The sequence below is a fragment of the Schistocerca serialis genome, chromosome 2 (assembly GCF_023864345.2).
Source record: "Schistocerca serialis cubense isolate TAMUIC-IGC-003099 chromosome 2, iqSchSeri2.2, whole genome shotgun sequence".
NCBI classification, from domain to species: domain Eukaryota; kingdom Metazoa; phylum Arthropoda; class Insecta; order Orthoptera; family Acrididae; genus Schistocerca; species Schistocerca serialis.
Window position 1 is genome coordinate 862,668,112 of NC_064639.1, and position 14,938 is coordinate 862,683,049.

General features: G+C 41.9%; 1 protein-coding gene across 1 annotated transcript in view; it reads right to left on the minus strand.

Annotated features, from left to right (window-relative positions):
* LOC126458168 (neurogenic locus Notch protein-like) overlaps positions 1–14,938 on the minus strand; it is a 51,019-nt gene that overhangs the window by 4,737 nt on the left and 31,344 nt on the right. Inside the window, exon 6 of the mRNA XM_050095035.1 lies at positions 10,401–10,517. Within this exon, the coding sequence (XP_049950992.1) occupies positions 10,401–10,517 (117 nt within the window). The remainder of the gene's footprint in view (positions 1–10,400; positions 10,518–14,938) is intronic.

Below are 14,938 nucleotides of genomic sequence, written 5' to 3' on the forward strand. Positions count from 1 at the left end.
TGTTAAGTCCCATAGTGCTCAGAACCATTTGAACCATTTCTACCACGTATCTATTGGACGATCTAATTACTAGGCCCTTATCTATTAGTGCATACTATTAAAAAGGAATCGTGAAAAATTTCCTTGACTAACTTTGGTCTCGGAATTCTAATTTCTTAGATTTCTCCTCTATTTTTCATTACTGAAGTACAAAAACTTGCAAATAAATTGATCTCACCAGCGCTTACAACAACAATGAGCGTCGCATGCACAAGGATGTCCACCAAGGAACTTCGAGGACGTGCGCCGTCAGTCACCCAAGTCTTTTACTTTAACTGTTCCTTGTTGTTCATAAAATAAGGCCATTAGGAACAAGTTTATTTCACTATTATCCAAATTGTAATACTCATAAATCCAACAACCACCAATCAATCAAAAACTAACTTTCTGCTTCTCCAAAGAAGCAGCTGATTGATCTGAACGTCATACACTTCATACCCTCAAAATGGATCTTACTGTTATTATAACTGTGTCAAAAGGTTTTTGATCTATTCTGTGTAATGATGGCGCATAAAAATCGAATTCTGAACGCCTGTACAGTGGACAACAGCATGGCTGTCTCTTTGTGTCCCATAGTGCTGTCCTAGGCATGGCCCTATTGAAGGTGTTGCGCCTTTTCCCTTCTCTACAGTTTCCACCGCTTCTCACAGACCAACAGTCGGATTTAAGATTACTAGCGATGTTGCCACTTATTTTAGATCACACAGAGCACTGAAAAAGGTCAAGGTCACAGACAAAGATTCAAAACAATCCTACAAAGTCGAGTCAGATCCTCAGCTATGGATCTTGGCAATTTGGTTTGGTGCAACCAAGCTGGATGACATAGACAGCTGTCGATGTAAAGGCAAGCAGATGCGAACTGATTAGGTTCATTGATGTTGCAAGACCTTTATCCTACCACTTTATGTCATTATTACTGTGCATTTTCTGTAACCTGCTCTTTAATTAGGAACTACTTGCCTCATCAGTACTTCTACTACAAGAAGCCCTCTGCTCAAGTCGACTGGTGTTCTGGATTGCCGAGTTACCGGATGTCTGTACTCTGTTAGGACAATCATATGCATACTACCGTGCCTCAGTGTTTTTGTCTGTTGGAGCTGAACTCCTTACTCTAAATCTGCAGTTTAAGCTCCTCCAGAAGTCACCTACAGTAGCAGGATATAGCGTTTTGTATTCGAGTGGTCACAGGAGCAGGGAGTAACGTCAGCCTGTAGCAGTGTGCCTGAGCTGCGAACCAAGGACATCCTCTCCTTGCACTCAAGTTAGCTGAAGACGGTGCATCAGACAGTTTGATGTAAGGCGATTCAGGCACTGATTTTGGTGGGTATAATAAACGACTTGTAGACCACAACTAGAATGGTAATTTCATTCTTACAATGAACAGTCAGCTTAACTTCTTTTTTAACAATTCAATGTTTGTCGAATTCACTTAGTCTACTTCTGCTGTATGCGCTTTTCATTCTTCGAATATCTTTCGTTATTGGTTTTTGGACAATGTGGAAATCCTAGCATGTTTCTGTGGTTCTGTTTCTGCTACACTGCTTCTATGCTGGCATTCATCATTCAGTGGCCTGTTCACAAGTTGTGTTCCACCAACTATTGCATTTCCTTGAACATTGTCTTCAATGCATTAACGCAATACCTTCTGAACTACCTTCTCATGGTCTGTTCTACTTTTTGTTGTATTTTCTTTAATTTCTACAATATTTTTTTGATTTTGGTTATTTTCAGCTTTTCTGTTTCTGGTATTATAATTTTGTTGTGTGTTAACTTGCTGTTTCTTGATACTGGCATCGTGTTTTCTTATAGCAGGTGATGATCAAAATCTAAAAATACTTTCATGTTCCAGAGTTAGAAATTTCTCTTGCAGTTTTTTTTTTTTTGTCATGACTACATAGTCTATTTGGAATTCTCCCCATTAGGGCGTTTTGCAGGTTGTGGGAGCTCGTCTTGGACCTTGATTCCGTTGTAGTAATATAAAAGTAAATATTTTGACACAAATGTCTGAGATGTTCCCCTTTCTTGATTGTGCGTTAGTGCACTGTGTGTGGGCTTAAGATTTGCTTTTACTCTTTACCTCTATCTTGTTGTGCGTTAACGTCCCCTAATATAATTGTAAAATACCTTTCTGTTATTTTGTTTGTTGTTTCTTCGATGTCTGAAAAAGTCTTTGAATTCTTGTGGTTTCTTTTTATTGGAACATTTTGTCATTACACGTTCATTGATGACCGTGCAACTTTTGTTTCCATATTTGAAGCCAGTTCTGAAGATCTTGTGTGATATTAAACTGGAATGAAATGTTTTGTCTGTCACTGATTTGTGTACTGCAATATTGTCGGTACTCCCCTCCGAACATCGGGTTTTGCTGTGTATTTCATATTGTTTTCCATTTTGAATGGTTTTTGTCTGTGATACTCGTCTCTTGTTTTCTGAGGAATATAATGTGAAATTTTTCTAGCTCGTTCGTAAGCTGCTTAATTTTACCAAGTTCGAAAAATTATTTTCGTTCAATGTGTCACTATAGACTTTGTGAAGATCCTTCGAGAATCTACGACTCTGCACCCTCTGATGTTATTCCAGTTCTCCCAGAAGTACAGCACACTCACTAGGGCCAAGGACAGAGGATATCTTTCCTGTTTATCTATCACATTTGTTTCAAATTGAAGGTGGTTATGGTGATGTCTGTTGGAGATCACGGTTACTTAAGACATCATTTTTGAGACCAAGACATATTTGTCATATCATCACAAGCTTGGTGAACGGACTCTCACCACTAGCTAAGGGATGCCAGGACAGAAATTAATGGGTTTAGGCCTGTCTTAGTATTTGGTCTGCCTTGGGTATTTGATTACCGCATTACCACACACATCTGGGTGGCTTTCCCTTCTCCGTCAAGTGGAAGGGGGGGGGGGGGAATCCCAACGGAGGATACTTCTGTCGTAGGCTGTTTTATAAGGTATTAGTACATTGAGATGCAGGTACATAAAAATAATGCTGGACTTCTAGACCTCGTTTCGAATCACACAAATACAGTGGTCCTCAAACGAGTGTGGCTGGGCACACAAATTAACAATCTGTTCTCTGAAGGAACTGTTTCTGTTTATTCTACTTTCATCGTCAGAGAGTGTAAAAATATTCAGTACAACAGATCCTGCAGCCATACCACCGAGTATCTTCCATCTTCTAAAACTGTGGATGTCTTACAGTTCCCTCAACCTCCAAGTAAAATTGCTTTGCCACCATGTCACCTACAATACATACTGTATTTACTTTTCATTGGTCTGTATTTGTAAGAGAATATATATGCTGTGTGATTGTGATCTTTGAGTGTTTGTTATTTTAGTTAAGACTGCAAGCAATTTACGTTTAAAGCAATTGTTTGCAGCCTCACATGACCTGTGATTTCTTTATGTAAAGTATTTTGTTCGTACCATCAACTGCCTATTGCCCATCAATGATGGAGGTCTTCAATTTGTTCACTCTTCAATTTCTTCACCTTGAACATAATTATTGTTATTAGGACCAAGCTAGTTATTCTTTCTCATTGTTCTACTCTACACCCTTGATTTTTTATTCTCTTTACCAAGTAGCCTTTTGCTTTCTTTTCCAAGTGTTGTCCTGGTAACTTTTGTCTTACTTTGATCTCATCGTCAGATTTTGGACTTATCTCGATTTTCACTGGTGCTTTTGTGCTGTTAGTTCTTATGTTTCTGTGTCTTGTTTCTAAATCCAGAATTCTAATTTGTTTTATGTGCCATTCTCTTCTGAGATTCTGCTAATTTCGATTTCAGTATGTGCTACACAGTTTAAAGTCAGCATGACTGCCCGGATTTCCCAGTTATAGCGAGTGGAATCCTTAACTGCAGCACGCCTGCACAACTAGCTTCTGCTTCCACTGTGACTGATGTCTCCACGAATTATTTCCAAACACTACCTACCACCAGAGGATTTCATATACATCTATCATACAGCACAAAATTACAATCCTCTACACATTATGTACAATCACTAATAGTGATGTCGTCATAGTAATAATGACAATAACTGTGACATTAATTACAATAATGGAAATCTCGTGTGGTTAGATCCTCCTGTCAGGTAAACCGTTCGCCTGGTGCGGGTCTTTCGAGTTGACGCCACTTCGGCGACTTGCGTGTCGACACTCAGTCCCTGAGCGGAGAAAATCTCCGACCAAACCGAGAATCGAACACGAGTCATTAGGCATGACTTTCCGCCGCGCGACCACTCAGTTACCAGGGGCGGACACAGTAACGATATAAGAAGAATTTCTTTCTGTATTGCATACGATCAACTTTATATTATCATTCCATTTTAACTCACTCCTAATGCGTACTCCCAGATAATTTATGGAATTAACTGCCTCCAGTTGCTGACCTGCTATTTTGTAGCTAAATGATGAGGGATCTATCTTTCTATGTATTCGCAGCACATTACACTTGTCTACATTGAGATTCAATTGCCATTCCCTGCACCATGCGTCAATTTGCTGCAGATCCTCCTGCATTTCAGTACAGTTTTCCATTGTTACAACCTCTCGATACACCACAGAATCATCTGCAAAAAGCCTCAGTGAATTTCCGATGTCATTCACAAGGTCATTTATGTATATTTTGAATAGCAACGGTCCTATGACACTCCCCTGCGGCACACCTGAAATCACTTTTACTTCGGAAGACATCTCTCCACTGAGAATGACATGCTGCGTTCTGTTATCTAGGAACTCTTCAGTCCAATCACACAATTGGTCTGATAGTCCATATGCTCCTACTTTGTTCATTAAACGACTGTGGGGAACTGTATCGAACGCCTTGCGGAAGTCAAGCAACACGGCATCTACCTGTGAACCCTTGTCTGTGGCCCTGAGTCTCGTGGACGAATAGCGCGAGCTGGGTTTCACACGACCGTCTTTTTCGAAACCCATGCTGATTCCTACAGAGTAGATTTCTAGTCTCCAGATAAGTCATTATATTCGAACATAATACGTGTTCCAAAATGCTAAAACTGATCGACGTTAGAGATATAGGTCTATAGCTCTACACATCTGTTCGACGACCCTTCTTGAAAACGGGGATGACCTGTGCCGTTGTCCAATCCTTTGGAACGCTACGCTCTTCTAGAGACCTACGGTACACCGCTGCAAGAAGAGGGGCAAGTTCCTTCGCGTACTCTGTGTACAATCGAACTGGTATCCCATCAGGCCCAGCGGCCTTTTCTCTTTTGAGTGATTTTTATTGTTTCTCTATCTGTTTGTCCTCTATTTCGATATCTACCATTCTATCATCTGTACCACAATCTAGAGACTGAACTACAGTGCAGTCTTCCTCTGTGAAACAGCTTTGGAAAAAGACATTTAGAATTTCGGCCTTTAGTCTGTCATCCTCTGTTTCAGTACCATTTTGGTCACAGAGTGTCTGGACATTTTGTTTTGATCCACCTACCGCTTTGACATAAGACCATAATTTCTGGCTTCTGCTTCCACTGTGACTGATGTCTCCACGAATTATTTCCAAACTCGGCCTACCACCACCTCCCCCCATGAACCATGGACCTTGTCGTTGGTGGGGAGGCTTGTGTGCCTCAGCGATACAGATTGCTGTACCGTAGGTGCAACCACAACGGAGGGGTATCTGTTGAGAAGCCAGACAAACGTGTGATTCCTGAAGAGGGGCAGCAGCCTTTTCAGTAGTTGGAAGGGCAACAGTCTGGATGATTGACTGATCTGGCCTTGTAACAAAAACCAAAACGGCCTTGCTGTGCTGGTACTGCGAACGGCTGAAAGCAAGAGGAAACTACGGCCGTAATTTTTCCCGAGGGCATGCAGCTTTACTGTATGATTAAATGATGATGGTGTCCTCTTGGGGAAAATATTCCGGAGGTAAAATAGTCCCCCATTAGGATCTCCAGTCGGGGACTACTCAAGAAGATGTCATTATCAGGAGAAAGAAAACTGGCGTTCTACGGATCGGAGCGTGGAATGTCAGATCACTTAATCTGGCAGGTAGGTTAGAAAATTTAAAAAGGGAAATGGATATGTTGAAGTTAGATATAGTGGGAATTAGTGAAGTTCGGTGGCAGGAGGAACAAGACATCTGGTCAGGTGCCTACAGGGTTATAAACACAAAATCATATAGGGGTGATGCGGGAGTAGGTTTAATAATGAATAGGAAAATAGGAATGCGGGTAAGCTACTACAAACAGCATAGTGAACGCATTATTGTGGCCAAGATAGATACGAAGCCCACACCTACTACAGTAGTACAAGTTTATATGCCAACTAGTTCTGCAGATGACGAAGAAATTGAAGAAATGTATGATGAAATAAAAGAAATTATTCAGATAGTGAATGGTGACGAACATATAATAGTCATAGGTGACTGGAATTCGGTAGTAGGAAAAGGGAGAGAAGGAAACGTAGTAGGTGAATATGGATTGGGGCTAAGAAATGAAAGAGGAAGCCGCCTGGTAGAATTTTGCACAGAGCACAACTTAATCATAGCTAACACTTGGTTTAAGAATCATGAAAGAAGGTTGTATACATGGAAGAACCCTGGAGATACTAAAAGGTATCAGATAGATTATATAATGGTAAGACAGAGATTTAGGAACCAGGTTTTTAATTGTAAGACATTTCCAGGGGCAGATGTGGACTCTGACCACAATCTGTTGGTTATGACCTGTAGATTAAAACTGAAGAAACTGCAAAAAGGTGGGAATTTAAGGAGATGGGACCTGGATAAACTGAAAGAACCAGAGGCTGTACAGAGTTTCAGGGAGAGCGTAAGGGAACAATTGACAGGAATGAAGGAAAGAAATACAGTAGAAGAAGAATGGGTAGCTTTGAGGGATGAAGTAGTGAAGGCAGCAGAAGATCTAGTAGGTAAAAAGCCGACAGCTAGAAGAAATCCTTGGGTAACAGAAGAAATATTGAATTTAATTGATGAAAGGAGAAAATATAAAAATGCAGTAAATGAAGCAGGCAAAAAGAAATACAAACGTCTCAAAAATGAGATCGACAGGAAGTTCAAAATGGCTAAGCAGGGATGGCTAGAGGACAAATGTAAGGATGTAGAGGCTTATCTCACTAGGGGTAAGATAGATACTGCCTACAGGAAAATTAAAGAGACCTTTGGAGATAAGAGAACCACTTGTATGAACATCAAGAGCTCAGATGGAAACCCAGTTCTAAGCAAAGAAGGGAAAGCAGAAAGGTGGAAGGAGTATATAGAGGGTCTATACAAGGGCGATGTACTTGAGGACAATATTATGGAAATGGAAGAGGATGTAGATGAAGATGAAATGGGAGAAAAGATACTGCGTGAAGAGTTTGACAGAGCACTGAAAGACCAGAGTCGAAATAAGGCCCCCGGAGTAGACAACATTCCATTGGAACTACTGACGGCCTTGGGAGAGCCAGTCCTGACAAAACTCTACCATCTGGTGAGCAAGATGTGTGAAACTGGTGAAATACCCTCAGACTTCAAGAAAAATATAATAATTCCAATCCCAAAGAAAGCAGGTGTTGACAGATGTGAAAATTACCGAAAAATCAGTTTAATAAGCCACAGCTGCAAAATACTAACACGAATTCTTTACAGACCGATGGAAAAACTAGTAGAAACCGACCTCGGGGAAGATCAGTTTGGATTCCGTAGAAATAGTGGAACACGTGAGGCAATACTGACCTTACGACTTACCTTAGAAGAAAGATTAAGGAAAGGCAAACCTACGTTTCTAGCATTTGTAGACTTAGAGAAAGCTTTTGACAATGTTGACTGGAATACTCTCTTTCAAATTCTAAAGTTGGCAGGGGGAAAATATAGAGAGCGAAAGGCTATTTATAATTTGTACAGAAACCAGATGGCAGTTATAAGAGTCGAGGGACATGAAAGGGAAGCAGTTGTTGGAAAAGGAGTAAGACAGGGTTGTAGCCTCTCCCCGATGTTATTCAATCTGTATATTGAGCAAGCAGTAAAGGAAACAAAAGAAAAATTCGGAGTAGGTATTAAAATCCATGGAGAAGAAATAAAAACTTTGAGGTTCGCGGATGACATTGTAATTCTGTCAGAGACAGCAAAGGACTTGGAAGAGCAGTTGAATGGAATGGATAGCGTCTTGAAAGGAGGATACAAGATGAACATCAACAAAAGCAAAACAAGGATAATGGAATGTAGTCGAATTAAGTCGGGTGATGCTGAGGGAATTAGATCAGGAAATGAGACACTTAAAGTAGTAAAGGAGTTTTGCTATCTGAAGAGAAAAATAACTGACGATGGTCGAAGTAGAGAGGATATAAAATGTAGACTGGCAATGGCAAGAAAAGCGTTTCTGAAGAAGAGAAATTTGTTAACATCGAGTATAGATTTAAGTGTCAGGAAGTCATTTCTCAAAGTATTTGTATGTAGTGTAGCCAGTTATGGAAGTGAAACATGAACGATAAATAGTTTAGACAAGAAGAGAATAGAAAATTTCGAAATGTGGTGCTACAGAAGAATGCTGAAGATTAGATGGGTAGATCACATAACTAATGAGGAAGTATAGAATAGGATTGGGGAGAAGAGAAGTTTGTGGCACAACTTGATCAGAAGAAGGGATCGGTTGGTAGGACATGTTCTGAGGCATCAAGGGATCACCAATTTAGTAGTAGTGGGCAGTGTGGAGGGTAAAAGTCGTAGAGGGAGACCAAGAGATGAATACACTAAGAAGATTCAAAAGGATGTAGGTTGCAGTAGGTACTGGGAGATGAAGAAGCTTGAACAGGATAGAGTAGCATGGAGAGCTGCATCAAACCAGTCTCAGGACTGAAGACCACAACAACAACAACAACCTACCACCGGAGGATTTCATATACATCTATCATATAGCACTAAACTATAATTCCTTACACATTATGTACAATCACTAATAATGTCGTCATAGTAATAATGACGATAACTGTTACATTAATTACAATAATGGAAATCTTGTGTGGCTAGATCCTCCTGTCGGGTAAACTGTTCGCCTGGTGCGGGTCTTTCGAGTTGACGCAGCTATGGCGACTTGCGTGTCGATGGGGATGAAAGGCTGACAACACAACATAACAGTCCCTGAGCGGGCAATCGAACACGAGTCGTTAGGCATGACTTTCCGCCGCGCTCAGTTACCACGGGCGAACACGATAATGATATAAGAAGAATTTCTTTCTGTACTGCATGGATGTTTCATAATATAGTGAGTTCTGCGGAAAAGAAATTTAAGTGGTCTGCATCGACTAAGATTATTGAACAGGAGTTAGCAGCTCGTGGTCTTGCGGTAGCGTTCTCGCTTCCCGAGCACGGGGTCCCGGGTTCAATTCCCGGCGGGGTCAGGGATTTTCTCTGCCTCGTGATCACTGGGTGTTTCGTGTTCTCCATCATCATTTCATCATCATTGACTCGTAAGTCACCGAAGTGACGTCAACTAATAAGGACTTGCAATACGGCGGCCGAACTTCCCCGCATGGGGCCTCCCGGCCAACAATGCCACACGATCATTTCATTGGGCCGGAGGTAGGAAAGAGGGCTGTAAAACGGCAACGAGTGCGTATAGTGACAATGGTAATCTCATTTTTGCCTCAGTAAATATGTGGTTATCTGTCTTCTGATGTTGGCGATGTTATTTACTTGATTTAGTAATGCGGGAGGCTGTTCCAAATTCAGGTTCCTGGTGCTAAGCTGGACTCCAAGAAGATGGCTGGCTGATGAAATGGGACAGCAACGATTTTGATCTGTTTGAAACAGGTGTTTCTACCATGCCGTTCAGACAAGCTCGTTGACATTGAAGACAGATACGAGGAACAGTGTTTGTTGGTAAGACAGTACAGAAGACAGAGCATATGGAAATCTCTTTGCTTGTCTGCATACAGCCAGTAAATATGTGGATATGATGATGAAATGTGATCGGAGAGTCAAACGTCATAGATATAACGAACACACCGATTCATAGCTAGTCACAAGTGCCATGAGCTTTCTCAGAAAAATCTGGCAGAATAACAGCAATGTAATCAATAATTCGGTCAAGTAGGAAGACCTTTTATGTTTTTGTACGGCATGAAGAGAATGCTTTCTTGCACATTGCAGTCATGTGCTCAGGTCACTTGAGATGTTCATCTGTTATTACGCGTAGACTCTTTGTTGAAGGAGAGAATTTCAGATTTACCACATTTAGGATATTTTGGGCGAATCGGCCAAGAGTGTCCAACCTATACTGCATGGCTTTTGGATGGGTTGAGCTCTAGATCTGTTTATTGATTGTAACACATGGATAGCGGTCCCTTTAGTCATACTGTGAATGTGGAAAGTGACGTGTGTACCGGCGGAACTCACCGGTATGGAGAGACATCGCTGACGTCGGCTGGGTCGGCGCCATCGTCATCTAGGAGGGGCGTCTGGTCGTGGTCGTTGGGCCAATGAGCGGTGCTTCCCTCTGTGGAGGCTGGCATGCTGCACAGAGAGGCATCAGGTGATGTGCGAGAATGGCCACTCCCGTTGGAGGCCTGAGTCCTCCCTAAGGTATGGGCGTGTGTGTTGTTCTTAGCATAAGTTAGTTTAAGTAGTGGACAAATCTAGGGACTGATGACCTCAGCAGATTGGTCTCTTAGAAATTCATACACATTTTGACATTTTTGATGTGCAATCTGGGCGAGGTCAGATGGAAGCCAGGGGATACTTGCTTCCCAGAGTGCTGCCCATGCACAAACGATGCAGTACACCCTGCTGATGATAGTAGAATGGCTTTTGACACAAGCGACTTACCATCGACCTAATCGGTTTATGAACTGCTTCTCCTGGGTTTCACCCTCTCGCCCCCCACCAGTAGCTGAGCATATGAAACTACAGCTCCATTAAATTTCAAGTGTGCAGCTGAGTAAGTTTAGCTTATGCTTCTAATATTTCGGCTGTATATCATTCAGCCACCTTCAGAGTTAGCTGAGAGACTGGGCTCAAGTTCCAATTTCTTTTTTTAAATTTCATTCTCTGGCTAGGCAGAGGAGGGCTGGCAGTGGAACAAATGGTTCAAATGGCTCTGAGCACTATGTGACTTAACTTCTGAGGTCATCAGTCGCCTAGAACTTAGAACCAATTAAACCTAACTAACCTAAGGACACCACACACTTCCATGCTGAAGGCAGGATTCGAACCTGCGACCGTCGCGGTCACGCGGTTCCAGACTGAAGCGCCTAGAACAGCATGGCCACCTCGGCGGGCTGGCAGTGGCACAATCCACCGCTCTTCTATCAAGTGATACACTTAATAAAAAGATGGAAATGGGACACATAAAAAGAACCAAAAGGAGGGACATAAAAACATAAAAAAGGGAAACAGTAGGGATTAAAATATACATTTACATGGAGACATTCACTGTGGTACAGTTAAAAAAATCGACATAGATAAAAAAACATAGTTGTCGATTAATGTAGCGTGTCAACTAGACTAAAGTCAGACACACAGGCTAAAAGTTGGCCACATTATTAAAGCACTCAAGAATGGAGACACTTTATAATCACTGTAGTAGCTGGAGCACACATGACAAAGAATAAAAGCTTTCAGGAGGGACCTACCTCGGTAGGGGAAGCCTGAGAGGAGGGGAAAAGAGAGGCAAGGAAGGGGCAGTGGTGGAGGGGGGGTTCAGAGGGGCTTGGATGAAAACCAAAGGAGGTCAGGGAGCGCACCAAGGGGCAGGATATGGCAGGGTGGGAGAGGGAGAGGGAAGTTAGGAGGAAGCTTAGAGACACAGAAGTGGTGCACTGGAAAGGGAAGGGGGGGGGGCGGTTGAGCGAGAAAAAACTGCTCAGGGGAAGGGAAGAGGAAGGGAGAGAGAGCACTGAGGAGTGGGAGTGGGGAAGGCAGGGTTACAGTTGGTAGTAGGTTCAAATTGTTCAAATGGCTCTGAGCACTATGGGACTTAACAGCTCAGGTCATCAGTCCCCCAGAATTATATAACTCAGTACATATCTCGAAATATCTTTTCTTATCTGACCGATTCCTAAATTTTAATATACGATGATTATGAATGCAAAGTAGTTTCAAGCCCTATTATTCCATGGAGCGTCTATTTACTCCATGGAATAGCTTCTCTGCTATCTATGTTTTCTTTTATGAAAAGAATGAAGAATGCTTGCCGATTAGCCGTGAAAGAAGGAGGATGTATATGTTTGTATTGTTGATTTGGTCGCCATCTTGATGAGATTCTGTATGAGAAGGAATTTAATACATGAACTAAAGTAAAGTAAGTGTGTTCACGTATTATTTAACTGATTATTATTGACAGTGTCTGCTTACTACGCTGTGTTCTACGGGATCAGTGGGGAACGTCTGATTTACACTGGACGAACCTGCCGTTTAAGTATGCTCAAGATATCCGGTTACTTCAAATAAATAGGCTAACACGGTCTTACCAGCAGATCTCCGGTCTTCCCCATGTGATCACCGAAAGTTAATAATTATTACAAATGTTTTCAGGAGATCGACTGACAATTCTCGTCGCACTGAAACTTCGAAATTGCTTCACTGCCTTATGGAATTTAAGTTAAGCCCAATTTAATCAGGATAGAACAGTATTGAACTGTGTGAATGTGATAAGCCTCCATTGTGAATGAAAATTCCTTTAGCATACTCACGTTTTTACTATCCTGATCAGTAAAGCTAAATCAGGCCGGTGTGAGAGAGGTTTTTAAATTTTAGATTGCACAAAACAAATATTAAAAGTTCACTAACTTTATCTCTAATACTTTGTATATTTTGATGAAATATACTAATTCCCTCATTACACGGATACCTAAGCTTTGTCGAAAGTGGTTCCTCTGTTAGAGAGACTTCTCTTAAGCAGAAATACCTATCACCTGACTCCACTCTAAAATGGTTCAGCTCTAACACCCACTACTACCGGAATTTTCCCATGAGTGATCCCCCCCCCCCCCCCCACCTATGCTAACACCCATAAGCTTTGCCAACCTCCCCTTCCCATACCTGTTGAGGTGCAGGCCATGTCTAGTGAAACCCGTCTATATCTACATCTACATCCATACTCCGCAAGTCACCTGACGGTGTGTGGCGGAGGGTACCTTGAGTACCTCTATAAGTTCTCCCTTCTATTCCAGTCTCGTATTGTTTGTGGAAAGAAGGTTTGTCGGTATGCTTCTGTGTGGGCTCTAACCTCTCTGATTTTATCCCCATGGTCTCTTCGCGAGATATACGTAGGAGGGAGCAATATACTGCTTGACTCTTCGGTGAAGGTATGTTCTCGAAACTTTAACAAAAGCCCGTACCGAGCTACTGAGCGTCTCCCCTGCAGAGTCTTCCACTGGAGTTTATCTATCATCTCCATAACGGTTTCGCGATTACTAAATGATCCTGTAACAAAGCGCGCTGCTCTCCATTGGATCTTCTCTATCTCTTCTACCAACCCTATCTGGTACGGATCCTACACTGCTGAGCAGTATTCAAGCAGTGGGCGAACAAGCGTACTGTAACCTACTTCCTTTGTTTTCGGATTGCATTTCCTTAGGATTTTTCCAATGAATCTCAGTCTGGCATCTGCTTTACCAACGATCAACTTTATATTATCATTCCATTTTAAATCACTCCTAATGCGTACTCCCAGATAATTTATGGAATTAACTGCCTCCAGTTACTGACCTGCTATTTTGTAGCTAAATCATAAGGGATCTATCTTTCTATGTATTCGCAGTACATTACACTTGTCTACATTGAGATTCAATTGCCGTTCCCTGCACCATGCGTCAATTTGCTGCAGATCCTCCTGCATTTCAGTACAATTTTCCAATGTTACAACCTCTCGATACACCACAGCATCATCTGCAAAAAGCCTCAGTGAATTTCCGATGTCATCCACAAGGTCATTTATGTATATTGTGAAAAGCAACGGTCCTGTGACACTCCCCTGCGGCATACCTGAAATCACTTTTACTTCGGAAGACTTCTCTCCATTGAGAATGACATGCTGCGTTCTGTTATCTAGGAACTCTTCAGTCCAATCACACAATTGGTCTGATAGTCCATATGCTCCTACTTTGTTCATTAAACGACTGAGGGGAACTGTATCGAACGCCTTGCGGAAGTCAAGCAACACGGCATCTACCTGTGAACCCGTGTCTATGGCCCTCTGAGTCTCGTGGACGAATAGCGCGAGCTGGGTTTCACACGACCGTCTTTTTCGAAACCCATGCTGATTCCTACAGAGTAGATTTCTAGTCTCAAGTCATTATACTCGAACATAATACGTGTTCCCAAATGCTAAAACTGATCGACGTTAGAGATATAGGTCTATAGCTCTACACATCTGTTCGACGTCCCTTCTTGAAAACGGGGATGACCTGTGCCGTTGTCCAATCCTTTGGAACGCTACGCTCTTCTAGAGACCTACGGTACACCGCTGCAAGAAGGGGGGCAAGTTCCTTCGCGTACTCTGTGTAAAATCGAACTGGTATCCCATCAGGCCCAGCGGCCTTTTCTCTTTTGAGTGATTTTTATTGTTTCTCTATCTGTTTGTCCTCTATTTCGATATCTACCATTCTATCATCTGTACCACAATCTAGAGACGGAACTACAGTGCAGTCTTCCTCTGTGAAACAGCTTTGGAGAAAGACATTTAGAATTTCGGCCTTTAGTCTGTCATCCTCTGTTTCAGTACCATTTTGGTCACAGAGTGTCTGGACATTTTGTTTTGATCCATCTACCTCTTTGACATAAAACCATAATATCTGGCTTTTGCTTCCACTGTGACTGATGTCTCCACGAAATATTTCCAAACTCTACCGACCACCAGAGGATTTCATATACATCTACTATACAGCACTTAATTATAATCCTCTACACATTATGTACAATCACTAATAGTGATA